Source organism: Epargyreus clarus, unplaced genomic scaffold (assembly GCF_041222505.1).
Source record: "Epargyreus clarus isolate Ecla_fem2 unplaced genomic scaffold, WU_Ecla_fem_2.2 ptg000021l, whole genome shotgun sequence".
In the NCBI taxonomy this organism is placed as follows: Eukaryota; Metazoa; Arthropoda; class Insecta; order Lepidoptera; family Hesperiidae; genus Epargyreus; species Epargyreus clarus.
The window spans coordinates 17,089,920-17,105,738 of record NW_027332228.1 but is presented as its reverse complement, the minus strand read 5'-3'; the positions used below and the strand labels follow the sequence as shown (position 1 = coordinate 17,105,738).

The 15,819-nt window shown below is 34.6% G+C and overlaps 1 protein-coding gene across 2 annotated transcripts in view; it reads left to right on the top strand.

Annotated features, from left to right (window-relative positions):
- The window catches only part of LOC140750972 (lachesin), a 95,926-nt gene that overhangs the window by 18,627 nt on the left and 61,480 nt on the right, over positions 1-15,819 (top strand). For both annotated transcript variants that reach the window (XM_073084743.1, XM_073084742.1), the window contains exon 2: positions 13,605-13,754. In XM_073084743.1, the coding sequence (XP_072940844.1) occupies positions 13,682-13,754 (73 nt within the window). In that variant the 5' untranslated portion in view covers positions 13,605-13,681. The remainder of the gene's footprint in view (positions 1-13,604; positions 13,755-15,819) is intronic.

The window sequence follows — 15,819 nt, the reverse complement described above, 5'->3', positions numbered from 1 at the left end:
TAAAAAATTGCTACGTTCGTATATAAAATACTTCATTTACATTTTATCATCATTGTCTCGAATACACATGCGTATATAAATTATACCAAAAAATATGTTCTTTAAATTAGCTCGTTAAATGACATCAAAATAAAAACAAGTGAACGATAAAGCGGGATCGCTTTACCGACCCATTAAAGTTACAGCACTTTTGTTCAACCTATCATTATCAGAGGACTTTAATGAAAATATCGCGTCAAGCTAGATTACGGCTAGGCCTGTCTTATTACGGCGCTGAAATTACATTAGCAAGTATGAATAAAGGCTGCGAGGGAGGAAAATTAACCGGTATTTATGTATATTGCGGCTCTATTGTTGAACTCTTCGACGGATCGCCGGAATTCAGATGATTTATGTATAAGTTTAGTGGAACATTTTGCAAGTTAAGTAGGTATTGTTAACCATTTAAGAAGTATGTTGTAAAATTTGAACTATAAAATTTTACATCCATTTATATAATACAGCAAGTGCGGATAAAAATCCGTGTAACAAATTTTTACAGAATTTCTATATAAGCAATTTTCAAAGTATTAATATTTAAGCAAATTTTCAAAGCAAAATATTAATTTATTATCAATAAATCTGCTCAGACACATGTTATTAATTTTGTTTTTGTACCCCACAACTAATTAGGGGCTTAGAAAATGCCAACGAAAATTTCAGCAAAATATTTTGATATTTACAGACAGATCTACAATTTCAATACCAATATGAAATTTTCTCTAGAATAATTTGGATAAAGCCGTTACAGGCTTGTTAATTTAAAGATAGCAGTTGTATTAGAAGATGTTATTATAGATGTACACGATAGGCTTGCTTGTAAGATAGCCCGCAGCGGCCCGCCCCGGCCCGCCTTGTTAGCGCGAGTTGATTAAACGCGCCACATCGCCGTAATTACATACCTACTACACCGCGTTCTCTTGTACATGTGTTGGCCTAATTAGGTAGGTTACGGTGAATTATTCGTATCTAGCTCGCTCATATGTTATCATTTTGTGAAAATTACTCTAAATGTCGACGTTGAATAGCGCAACGTCCGCGGTATTATTGGCGATGATGCGTACACAGGCCAAGTGGAAGAGACATAGTGTGCGGACGGAGCGTGGTCGCAACAGCCCTAACGTGTACAAAGTACAAACCATTAGATACTTATAGAAATGACGTGAGTTGACGTGACGCAAAACACTCGAGGTCGCGTCCTCTGTAGCTTCTATGTGATCTCTTATAGCAATTAGCCTTATTACGACTATTAGGTATTTTAGCTTGGGGTATGAACCATTGACCAAGTTGACTAGTTAACTAGTTGACCCGGCCAACGTTGTGTTGCCATGTAAATAAAAAAAATGTTAAGGGTGAACAACCCTTATCACTTAGGAGTATGTAAAATAGATAGTAGCGGATTCTCAGACCTACTGAATATGCATACGAAATTTGGTGAAAATCGGTAAGTTTCGGAGAAGTACGGTAACTAACATTGTGATACGAGAATTTTATATATAAGATAAACATAGCTCAAGACAATTTTATCCCAAGATAAATATACGTTAGTCCTAAAAAACGACAATTGCAAATTGTTATTGAAACGTCTGGTAGTAAGCCCCATCAAGGCTGTAAGCTGAGGTAATCAATGTGCGGCTTACTCGTACGTGACGTCACACGTACAACTGTTTGAACGCTGAGACAACACGGACGCTATTGACAGCGATCGGGTATGTAACTTAATCCGCTGTCACGTCATACTGTCTTGTCAATTATATGTTTAAACAATCTAGTATTTTATTTCGTATAGCATAATTCTATATTGCCAGTGTCATTTGTACTGTGTTTTGAAGAACCCTTTGTGGTTCGACTCCCGCGGCACCACTGCCACACTTACATATTTCTGCGTCCTAACAGTAGCGTTAAGCGCTGTTATGTTCAGGTTTGAAGGGTGTAGTAAGGGAGACATACTTTTTCGAGGCGTTTTAGCTTAGTCCTCAGGGGTAGCGGCGCATTCTTAGGTACCTCAGGTAGGAATATCTAAACCTAATCTGGGGTTGATTATAGATGTCCATGGGCGGCAGTAGCCACTTACTATCGGTGGACGGTATGCTCGTCTGCTACTCCTATATTATAAAAAAAGTGAAATATACTCTAGGACTCCCCTAGTTGCGGGAAAAGCGTGTTCTCTTACAGATATATTGGTGGGACATTAAAAGATACAATAACTATCATTGACAATCGATTCACCAAGTGATAATTAATTTCTAACAACCACATATTTGGAAAAAACAGTTGGGATTTGCACCCGGGGCTGCCGAATGAAAAACCGAGTTTTTAATGATAAGTTCAAGGGCGAGCCGGGGCAGTACCTTACTGTGAAGAATATAATTCGACAAAACTATAGAAATGGGTTTGAATGCATCTACCTAAATATAATGGGGACAATACGAGTATGAAAATGCCAAAAAAAAAAATTAATCACCGTTTTTTTATTGTTACTTTACAATAAGGAAATATTTAGCAGGGAATATTTATTAAAATTAGAAAATATATAAAAGGTAATACTAATAAATAACAAAACAAGTACCCTAAATACTCGAAAATAAATACAACTGCGTGTATTATATTTGTATCTTTAATAAATTACTACGAGCGAATTCATAAAAATGTTACTGCAACTTCTTCATCATTTGAAGCCTGTAATAATACGTTGCTACAGAATGAGACGTGAATAGACTTACTAGAAAGAATACCGAGTTATATAAATGCGATCAAAATCTAATGAATACTCATAGAAGGTTTAATGATTTTTTTTTAATTAATACGATGCAAATTATTATATTCAAGTTTTTATACTTTGTTCCATCGATATTGTAGACAAAAAGACAGTAAGTAATTAGTTTTGTTTCATTTATTTTTATAGATGGCTATATACATAATTGATGTATAGAACTATGAGATTATAATGACAAAATATGTTTTCCAAAATTTATCCCATTTTATAATCGCGGGATCTTAACGATTAAATCCTCCCAAACATTATCATTTTCAAAGACAATCGTAAAAAAATACCGGCAATTCCGGAGAAGATTTGCCGATGAGTGCTGATAAAGAGGAATTTAAAATGTTCGCTGAGAGACAAACAAAGCGGAAACAGCTCATCGCGTTCAGGTAACAACCTCACAGATCAACCGCTACAACCCAACGCCCCGCCTTTCCACAATTACGCCGGCAAATAGAGACGTTCCCCCGCAATTTGGGGGAGGCGTATAAAAAATTATCGTCACCTCGTCTCGGAGCGCTCCCAAATAAAAAAGTAAGTCTCAAGTAATTTTTTTACAAGCCTTACACATAGCGGCAATAAAAACGCGCCGTAGTGAGGACAACCGTCTATATATCATCTGTCCCCCACCTCCCCCTTTTGGGGAGCTGCGGCTGACGCTGCGAATGAAAGTTTAAACGTCGAAAATAATGTGAATTACGTGGCCTGTGACGTGCTATAAATGTTTTTCGAAAGAGTTGTCCGATTGGAAGTTTCGACTCGGAGATCGCTCAACTGGAGCCTGTTTTCGAAATAAAGTTTACCTTTTTGCTAATTGTTTTCTGTTTTGTTGTGCTTAAGAAGCAGTTGGTGGAATTAAACTTGATTCTCGGAACGTCGTGTCTACAATACAAATTCACTGTTTCGTATATCTTTATTTCTTGTATAAGTAACGACACTTTACAGGACTTGAACAATATATTCAAAATACATAATAATCATATGATAATGCCAAAGGAGTCTTTATTTAAATGCAGTTTTTGAAAACGCGTCTTGAGCTCTACAGATCAATTATTTACGAAAACCTGTGATTGATTAATGTAAACGAAACACTCCGATGTGGCGGTAGGTTTTTTACAACCAGAAATTGCCTAGATTTTATTACAAATAACATACAATACATCAACATTGAATGAATAACGCTATTATCAGGATGACATCATATTTTTTATCATTCCAAAACATTTAAGCATTTAGAAGCATCTATTTATGAACTTCTTTGATCAACTTGTCGGATTGCTGAGAACCCTTATTTTAATTAATTCCACGTTTTAGCCTCATTGAAGATTTTAATCTTGCACCCATTTTGGTTCAATCTCGGCGTAGCGTCTATAGCCTCATAGCGTCTATAGCCTGGCTGATCGCGGGACGTTTCCTTAAAATGCGATATTACGATATCGGTCCAAATTGCCCCTAGTCACGCTCTTTATTACAGGGTTTCAGATTTTCATTCTAATCGCATTATAACCCTTCAAAATATTCATATCTTATACAAAGAAAAATTGAAAAGGCTCTCGGGAAGAATTCGAGGGCCTTCCTCTTCAAGAGGTTTCAATAACCCCTAAAAGCTCGTGAAAGGAAAAGTTTGCAGGTACGAATTAAAAATCATTAAACATGCCTCTTGAAGCCTCTTAAAACGAAGTATTTGTAAATAGTATTAGGATAAAATTTAACTGCTTTAATGTTAGCTTTAGGTGTTTAACCACTTTAGAATTAATTAGAAATAAGGAGTAATAAATTAATCTATTTATTTTTTTGTTATAAATTTTAGGGAAAATAAACATAATACAGTAATAATATATTAAAAGGAAATAATTTTAGTAGTAAAATATTTAAAGGAAGAATTGGATTATTAGTAAGGCGACCCGCACAACAGAGTGGTTACGATAGCAGACTGACATGTGGGATTCTAGGTTCGTAAAAAATCAGGTCCCAAAAAACTCAGTTAGATGTAAGCATAACAATCTAGCAATCATCATCGTTTAACGACAGTCATAAATATTGCACTGATTGCGTTAGTAAATACACTGAACACTTGATAAATAAAGGTCGGAATGAAATTCAACAATATTGGATCCTAGGCGACTATTGCGAAAGTTTCAACAACGTGGCAATAGCAAGAAAGGAAATCTAATTCTCGGCAAATTAAGGTGCAATCGAAGAGGCGCCGAGATTGGGATCTCGCTCGGTGAAAGAGATAACGACTCTGGAATTTCTACACTTTGTTGTCTCGATTTAGTTCAAACTTATTTCTTGTTATTTAATAATAATATCTATTGATAAAACATATCTCGTGATAAAAGATGAACAATACTTAAAAAAAATCTGAAAAAAACCCTATTGCTCAAAAGTATTGCTTATGTAACTCTCACAATTTAGGCACATTATTATGTTAAAATTCGTTTGGGCTGCAAGGCACGTCAGGATATAATACATAAATATTTCTATACATTATAAATATATAAATTACCCTATACAATATATATATATATATATATATATATACATTACCCTCCAGTGTTGAGTTAAAAGAAAACAGTACCCTTAGTATGAGTTTTTAAGTTTGGACAAAAATGACTGTTTTTGTTTTTGTTTACGTATTGCCCATACATTTCCAATCAGTTCTGATACAATCCGTTGAAGGCGCTGATTAGAAAAGTATGGGTAAATATGTAAACAAATACCAAAACAGTGATTTTTGTAAAAGCGTAAAACGTTAGTAGAGACTAAGGATACAAATTACGTATATGAAGACAAAATCATCATAATATCTGAATGATGTTTTTAAAACAGTTATGTTAGAACAATAGAGCTATCTTTAAGTTAATTAGCAATCTTAAATAACAACAGACAGTTCCAGCAACGTGGAAATAGCTTGAAAGGAAATCTTTTCCGGGCGAATCAAGGCGCAATCGAACCGTCGTCGTTGGGATATCACCGGATCAAAGAGAGACGTTGCCTTTGCAATGACTATAGTTTATAATTCGATTTGCTTCTTAAACGATTGCTTTACACAATTATATAAGCGTCTAATCTTAGTATATAGTTTAACTTTTTCTATCCTCACATCTATCTATTCATCCTCACATCAGTGGTTAATCGTTGCTGGATATACACCTCTTTCAGAACATTTAGAAAGAACGGTTTTGTTTACTTCATTTAATATCTTAATTATTTTTGCGACATTATAAATAATATGTTATCAAAGCGTGTATGCTTGTAATATATGAAATAGCTTAGCTATGTGAGGTAAATAAATAATAACTTATGTTTATTAAGTAAAAATAGTTTTCGTATGTATCTTACGTATCAAGGAAATCGAGATTTGCAATCACATAGTCGAAAATAAACATTCTTTCATCGACCAGTAGGACACAAAGGGAGAATTATCCATAAACATTGTCGATTCAGCCGGCGGTCAAACAACGACTTTGTTCAACATCAAATCTAATATAATTCCGAGCATTGAGCAAACAACGATATCGGCAGCGATAAAAATGTTTGAGCAAATATTTTGTCAAATTTTGGAATCCAATATCTGCACTGTTCGGAGTGAATAGAATCGTAGCGCTTTGATAATATAATTGTAAATTGAAAGGCAATAGGTTTTCGGGTCGGGAAACTGCTTGGAGCGGACACTGGCCGGTTGTAATTCATCTTTATGTCGCCCAGTGTACCCGCGGGCTACCTTTTCTTTACTTTGTAAGCTTAAGTAGCTTCAAACAGGCTCATTTCGTTGAAAACCACGCTCGGAGCCCTGTTTTCGTTGTTCCCTTTTATTACATTGCTTCCCACAATTTAGTCACTTGTATACGAAATAGATTTTATGTTGGTTTGAATTGAGTTAGCTGACATCTTGCCCGTAGATCAAAGTTACTTGAAACTGAATGTATAATTACTTTGTCTAAATTCGAGTCTGAATTAATTGGGATTTCTACGTTTTCACGAGTTTCACATCCACTGACATGTTTATTTATATGAGATTTTCGCATTTAAATAGCTAAAGAAGTAAGAAACCTATAAATATACAATATATATACTAACAGTCATAGGAATAGAGTTAATTATAATAAAAAATATAGAAATAACTTTAATATTGACGCCGTTATAGCGTTCATAATTTATAACAGGAGAGGAGATAAAAGTATTAACAAATCCTAATAGACCTTATAGAGACAGGATCTAACCTACAGTGCAAAACCAACATTTTTAGTTTAGAAATACATCCCTATTATCTACTACCACAAAATTCAACTGGATTGGTGTTTATTTTCACATTGCGTATTCCAAAAAAACCGAATTCCGAAAATATTTCCGAACAAATATTTGAATCTGCTATTCTTGTGATGAAATAGTTCATAAAAACTACAGATTTTATTGACATTATTTCACTACCATACCTCAATCAATATACTTACATGAATATTTCTGATCTAATTAGAATTTATGTTAGAAAGAGGCAAATAACTATGTGTTGGTAGGTATTGACAGGCATATGCGTCTGACAATGTAAGATAAAGTTAAATGGAAGTACAACAAAATTCAAAAGATTTATGTAATGGTTGTCGAACTAAAGAGCCCTATGCAAGAGAGCAATTTAAAGGTTGCAAGAAAAGACCGGGAATTCCTCTAACGTTCTGTAAATTTATAGTAAAATCCTGAGCAATAAAAGAGGAAAGTTGGAAGATTATTACGATCTGTGATATCGTGAAAGTCTCAGAAGATTCAAATCCATAAAAATGTAATAGCGGCCGCGTCGACAGTAGAATTTTTAGTCAATTTCTCGTTTGACACAATTGAATTTGATCTTCGGATAAATCGGGTTTCTGGGCACGGAGCGAGGGTGACTTCCGACGGGCGCCTGCGGGCTCCAAGACACGAGCGCCGGCGAATAGGGGAGCATTTTGGTAAATTATCTCCAGCGATTCAGGAATAGCTGCCCCGAACGTTTTATTTGCGTCGTTATTATGGAATCAGATAACTATTATTTATGTTTAGATACTGTCGCTAGTGCTTCTTTATGAAATTACTTTGCTTTAATTAAAGTTTTACCGCAATCGAACCGTCGTCGTTGGGATATCACCGGATCAAAGAGAGACGTTGCCTTTGCAATGACTATAGTTTATAATTCGATTTGCTTCTTAAACGATTGCTTTACACAATTATATAAGCGTCTAATCTTAGTATATAGTTTAACTTTTTCTATCCTCACATCTATCTATTCATCCTCACATCAGTGGTTAATCGTTGCTGGATATACACCTCTTTCAGAACATTTAGAAAGAACGGTTTTGTTTACTTCATTTAATATCTTAATTATTTTTGCGACATTATAAATAATATGTTATCAAAGCGTGTATGCTTGTAATATATGAAATAGCTTAGCTATGTGAGGTAAATAAATAATAACTTATGTTTATTAAGTAAAAATAGTTTTCGTATGTATCTTACGTATCAAGGAAATCGAGATTTGCAATCACATAGTCGAAAATAAACATTCTTTCATCGACCAGTAGGACACAAAGGGAGAATTATCCATAAACATTGTCGATTCAGCCGGCGGTCAAACAACGACTTTGTTCAACATCAAATCTAATATAATTCCGAGCATTGAGCAAACAACGATATCGGCAGCGATAAAAATGTTTGAGCAAATATTTTGTCAAATTTTGGAATCCAATATCTGCACTGTTCGGAGTGAATAGAATCGTAGCGCTTTGATAATATAATTGTAAATTGAAAGGCAATAGGTTTTCGGGTCGGGAAACTGCTTGGAGCGGACACTGGCCGGTTGTAATTCATCTTTATGTCGCCCAGTGTACCCGCGGGCTACCTTTTCTTTACTTTGTAAGCTTAAGTAGCTTCAAACAGGCTCATTTCGTTGAAAACCACGCTCGGAGCCCTGTTTTCGTTGTTCCCTTTTATTACATTGCTTCCCACAATTTAGTCACTTGTATACGAAATAGATTTTATGTTGGTTTGAATTGAGTTAGCTGACATCTTGCCCGTAGATCAAAGTTACTTGAAACTGAATGTATAATTACTTTGTCTAAATTCGAGTCTGAATTAATTGGGATTTCTACGTTTTCACGAGTTTCACATCCACTGACATGTTTATTTATATGAGATTTTCGCATTTAAATAGCTAAAGAAGTAAGAAACCTATAAATATACAATATATATACTAACAGTCATAGGAATAGAGTTAATTATAATAAAAAATATAGAAATAACTTTAATATTGACGCCGTTATAGCGTTCATAATTTATAACAGGAGAGGAGATAAAAGTATTAACAAATCCTAATAGACCTTATAGAGACAGGATCTAACCTACAGTGCAAAACCAACATTTTTAGTTTAGAAATACATCCCTATTATCTACTACCACAAAATTCAACTGGATTGGTGTTTATTTTCACATTGCGTATTCCAAAAAAACCGAATTCCGAAAATATTTCCGAACAAATATTTGAATCTGCTATTCTTGTGATGAAATAGTTCATAAAAACTACAGATTTTATTGACATTATTTCACTACCATACCTCAATCAATATACTTACATGAATATTTCTGATCTAATTAGAATTTATGTTAGAAAGAGGCAAATAACTATGTGTTGGTAGGTATTGACAGGCATATGCGTCTGACAATGTAAGATAAAGTTAAATGGAAGTACAACAAAATTCAAAAGATTTATGTAATGGTTGTCGAACTAAAGAGCCCTATGCAAGAGAGCAATTTAAAGGTTGCAAGAAAAGACCGGGAATTCCTCTAACGTTCTGTAAATTTATAGTAAAATCCTGAGCAATAAAAGAGGAAAGTTGGAAGATTATTACGATCTGTGATATCGTGAAAGTCTCAGAAGATTCAAATCCATAAAAATGTAATAGCGGCCGCGTCGACAGTAGAATTTTTAGTCAATTTCTCGTTTGACACAATTGAATTTGATCTTCGGATAAATCGGGTTTCTGGGCACGGAGCGAGGGTGACTTCCGACGGGCGCCTGCGGGCTCCAAGACACGAGCGCCGGCGAATAGGGGAGCATTTTGGTAAATTATCTCCAGCGATTCAGGAATAGCTGCCCCGAACGTTTTATTTGCGTCGTTATTATGGAATCAGATAACTATTATTTATGTTTAGATACTGTCGCTAGTGCTTCTTTATGAAATTACTTTGCTTTAATTAAAGTTTTACCGCAACAATTCAACAAGTTCCAACAACTTCAAGGGAACTTTGTGACTTTTATAAACTACGTGTTAAGTAGTCTGCAGTGGTACATCTTAGTTGAAATGTAATTGTTTAGTGATATAATTTTTTTATCTACCATAAGTAGGATTGTTGTCGATTACTTCGAATATCATTTTCAAGCTTGTATGAGTTGTTGATATTAGCTTATAATGAATAAAAATAAAATAATCATAGTGTATTAAAATAAGATCATTTCACGTTTATGAAATTTCCGTGAAATTGTATCTGTCGGACAGTACGTTAATAATATTTCGAAAATTGAATTAAAAACAGAAACTAGCAAACATGACGGCTATAAATCAAAAAGATACAAATTTCATCATAAACCTACTAACCTAATTGTTCCTGTCAATTATCATAATAAGCAGATACATGTCCGTAAATTGCACCAAGCCCGGTCTTCTTTGCTTCAACGGTCCGGCGTGGTTCAGATCAATCGTCGGCGGCTACTTAACGAGTCTTTGTGCTGCTCACTTCGTTTGCGAAGGCCAAACGCTACACAAATTTACTTCGATGCCCACTTTTGTTATCATGGAGATTTTATATTATATTTGTTTTAATAAACTTTTTGGTTTCGTATGAAGATGACACCGTTCTTTCATGAGTTCTTCTTACTTTGGTAGTTGCGTTGGTATTTTTGTGTAGACAAGTAATAAAATATTTTATGGAGTGAAATCTAAACTTAAATAAAATTCAAAGACCTAAATATTAACGTAAATTAGTAACATGGTTATTTTTTGTATTATTTTAACGTCAATAGCCTATGACCCATTCGAATGGTGTTTTATTTTGAGAAACGAAAAAAAAACCTCCATTATAGATATCTTCTCCTTAAAATATTTGTCGTGAAATGTTAAACTATTTTTAAAATAAGGGCTTTTATTTCTAAAGAACCTTTATACAGTAGATCCTGATTATTGGTAATTATAAGTATCAGCTAAGTAAATATAATGTAGTGAGATTTTTCTTTGAGTAAATAAATCTTCAAGTACCGTCACAAAGGTTGCCCTGAAGTAAAAATATAGCAGAATACATTTCTAAGAAGTTGATCGTAGAGATTCTTGTGACGACAATGTTTTGTTGTTATTTTATTATCAACTTATTTTATTTTTGCGACGGAAGAGTTGATTTATAAAACGGATTATGTTATGGAAATTGCAACCAGGCATAAAGTGCTAAATTAGTGCTAAGTTCTTAAAACAAATCGTCACATAGTTAACCCAAATTGCAGTAAATTTGGGTTGGAATTTGAGTACGACACTAGATTATACCCATAAGAACTAGATGAGAGTGCTTCGTAAGCTGGTTCACATTATAATAGTTAAAACTATGCTTTAGACTTCACAGATTCCTATTATGAGACCGAAATCTGTACGACTGAGTATATCAGAGGTCCACGATATATATTACTAGTGAATTGTATAATTATTTGAAATTTATGACAACTGTTTCTTAAGTAGGTAACAAATGCTGAGACAGCTACTGTTACCGATGGAGATGGGTACAGTTTATACATTTGCAATTATACAGGGTTTCTTATTTTTTTATTGAAGTACTCTTAAATCATCCATTTCAAATAATCCCATATCCCCTGAGAACAAGTATGAACCTTATCCTATCTTTCTTTGATATATGTTTAGCAGGGAACTTAAACTCTGCAACTATTATTACGATAACTAATTAACTATTTTATACGATTGACAATAAAAGGCTTAGAGAGCTTAGTCCTCCAACAATTAGGGCCCAAAGTTCACATAATGACTGCAATTATTCGGAAACTTGGCAACCAAAGCGGCAGCTGCCAGCCTCCCGATGTTCGAGACAAAGCCGTGTCAAGCCCGCAGTGATTAATTATTTATCTCAACACGACCTTTGTGTGTTCTGACGTGTGTTATAAACAAGAAGGTACTGAGCAACCGATAGACCAAATGAACATGATATATCAAAATTGACAAATCAATTTTGACAAAAAGGAGGAAATCAAATAATTGATTACCGATGCGTTGCTACTTTTAAGAAGGAAGTTGGAATACCTAAATGTCAAGTATCAGAACGGGTTTTGATTACGAATGCACCTGGACAGTGCTTTATACTTATACTACGGCAAAGTCTTTGTTGCAACTGTTTCTATAATATAAAACAGCTTTGTGTGGTAAGACAGATATACTTACACGAGGTGGTCAAATATGGTTCTTGGTTTGCAAATGAGCATGAGCATCTACCCCCAAAGAAGATCAGATTCCTATCTGAGGTGGTCACGAATGATTTGCTACTCCTAAGGACTAGTTGGAGAGCATCAGATAGGTATGTCTTCCTTACCATACGCACAGCAGTGCTTAAAAGTGCTGTAATATTATTAGTCAAAAACAGGTATGGTAGTCGTGCAGTCGAAGTCGAACCAAAAAAGGCGGCCTTAGTCGTATCGCCTGAGTATGAATTTAGCTTATATGGCTTTACAATACCTGCAAACTTAATGTCTTTTTCGAGAGATAGGCTAGAATAGTTGTAGCGGTGATGCAGTGACATCTGGAAGATGTCTACAAACTGCATCGTCTGCTAACCAGTACGCGGATAGATAAGTCAGTTAAGCCTGTCTGGCAGACATTATCGATTCAGCCGCAGCGACAAATTTAGCCGTACGCCTTGCCTTAATGTTTAGAACATTCAGTGTGTTAATGTTAAATTTGATATATTTTGGAACAACACTCGTATGTTTTTTTTCTAACGACCGTTATATTTCATTCAATAATTTCTATCTACTACAAATTGTCAAATCTTAATCAAAAAGGAAAAAAATAATAACACTACAAACAAACAAAGTTACAGACTAATTAACAACATACCTTCATGATCTGTCTACTTGAGCCCTAAAGTCATCTTATGTCTTCAAATATTTAATGAGTGTTGACAATATTTCGAAAGGCAGGCTGTTTTATGGAAAATATCAATACGTGAATACGCATTGTTGAATGTTAATAAATGTATAAATGTGTCAGAAAAAAATGAACTGATTGAAGAAAGTGTAAGACTTTAGGTCGCTGGTTTTGATCCGAATAATACTGTTGAAACCTTGTGTGCTAATAAAAAATCCCGTGAAACCCATGTATAAATACCGTCGAGTGCAGCACCCTTGTTCGACCTCTTTAAGGTCCTCGCGTGACCTTCGATAAAATATATCACAATATACCACCCCGTGACGAGTTCATGGAAACCACTGTCTGATTTATGTATATTGCGTCAGAAACGTAAAATTACTAATTTTGAATTTACTATTTTAGTCATATTACTATTTTAACCAGTTAGAAATATTGAACAGAAAGCATAATGATTTAAACTTACCTGTCTCTATTTAAACGATATTTTTTTACCTACTGTGGTTTCGATACATACTGTACCTAATATCAAAATTTGATACTACAACATTAATATTCAACAACAGTAATATTTATTTCTGATTTCCTATAGAATAACCGTACCGATGTCTGAACCTTATTTTCTTTTCTCATTATAGATCGTGATGAGCAAACCCGCAGGCAGAATAAAGTCGAGGAGTGATTGGTAAAACGATGCGAGAGATCTGACGCAGCCATGGGCGGGAAGAGGAGCCCGTTCAGGAGCTTCGCCATTAGCCTCATCCAGATTATCACCATCATAAGTCAAGGTAAGACTAAACAAGTTTTATATGTTTGGGAAAAGTGGGGTGTGTTTTTAAACAGTTACCAATGGTAAATAGAATGGGCGGCCTCCCAATTGGGTTGGTTTTTTTTTAACTTGAGTAAAGGTTATTGTCGTTAAAAAGAATTATGTGCAGAATGTATTACAATAAAAATAATTATTGGAGTTTACTCCTTAAGAATCGGTTTTTGATATAAGGCGCCCGGTATGAGAAAAATGTGAGGAGGAAAATCTACTGAACGAATGACCTCGTTACATTTTTGGTGCGCAACCTATCGTGCGCAACTTTCTAATTTGGTGTGAGCAGTACAGCTAGATCGTGGGTAGGATAGACTTAGAATTTTTTCGCTACGCTAAAGACAAACAAAGCATGAGAAAGACATATTATGTCAACTCATATAGACAATCTACTAGAGAGAAAGAGATGCCAAGAAAAGTGACGGCGTGTCAATTTCTCTTCGAATAAGCGGCGTTAAGCTCCCCCGACTACGGCGCATTTTATTATTTTACCAAAATTAATACTAGTATTAATATATTGCTGAGTTTATATTACAAGGGTGTCTTGCTCTATTGTCAAGTGTACCGTTACAAGGAAAAATAATCCACGGAAGTATACGTTTCACAGGTCAATGCGATTTTTCTATCCCAGGTTTTTAAGCAATAGTTGGTCAAATTTCATATTAATTGGTTTCATACATAGTTATTACAATTTTATATTCATTTATCTTGCTATAAATACGTATATTTCATAGATAGATGAAAAGTTACCAAAATATATACGAGAATTAAATTATTTATTTACGCTAGGGCTTGACAAAATTGTGACGTCATATTATATCGATAATGTGTCGATAATATAATAAAGATCATTTCATGCATCACAAAAGTAGTATAAAAGTAAACTTTGTTGACGTATTGTAACGGAATTTACATATTCTGATTTTTTATGTTATTATAACTCGAATAATATTTGTATCACCTATATCTTTTCATGGTTACTAAGTCGATCAAGTGAGGTACGTGAAAAGTGGATAAGACTAATTAATCGGCCAGAATGGAATCCTATTAAATCATCAGTAACATGTAACAAACATTTTGAGGAAAAATAGTTTATACCAAGGAAGGTGTCGTATTAATTTGCTCATCAAATGAATACTGGACGTCAATCGATAAAAAGTATGAAGGTAACAACACTATTATGCGCACATACACATATCAATTTTGGTAATGCGTTTAAACTGACATTGTGTATCTTTGACATCCTATATCTGTAGGCAAAACATCTTATAGTGGGGGTACGCTCTACGCACGATCTGGCTGCACTGGTTGTGAGTGTATTAAGACGTGTATAGAGTATGCTGCAAAGCGACTATATCTATATGTTATGGGGCTTGTTTATTTCAGTTAAATAAGCTTTTTTTGCGTCTGTTTGGACAATCGTACTTAAGGAGTTAACTCCAGTCATGCGTCGGAGCTGACACACACATTTTTTATTATTACTATATAACGTATAAACTATGACGTATTAAAATAAATTATTTTAATGTTGACAATATTTTGCATATGAATAAGTAATATACGCAATATATCATTAGACACGTGTATATATTTGTTTTACAAAATTTCAAAACTTGTGCCTGTGTCACAAGTTACACAATAAAGGCGAAAACACCGTTGTCACATCAGCTTACAAGGCGATGAACATCATAAATGAAACTGTTAATAGGCTAACTAACTTTCCGAAATTACACGAAAACTTTTCGAATAAAACGACGCTCAAAGGGCGCGGAGTCTTAATGAAGACAATATTTTGAAGGGTTCTCAACTTCAGTAATTAAATCTCGTTTCTCATATCTGGGGGCGCGTGTCTTTGAACAATCGTCTTCTATATTAGATGCGGTGTCAATCAATTTAACTGCGCCGACCAACTTTGATAGTTGCGCGACTCGACTTTAACTCGAATAGTTCCCTTATTATAGGCGCGAACTTACTGAAGATCTGGAATGTTCCGATTGGGCTCCAGGCGCGTCTATTTATGAATCTTATTAGTA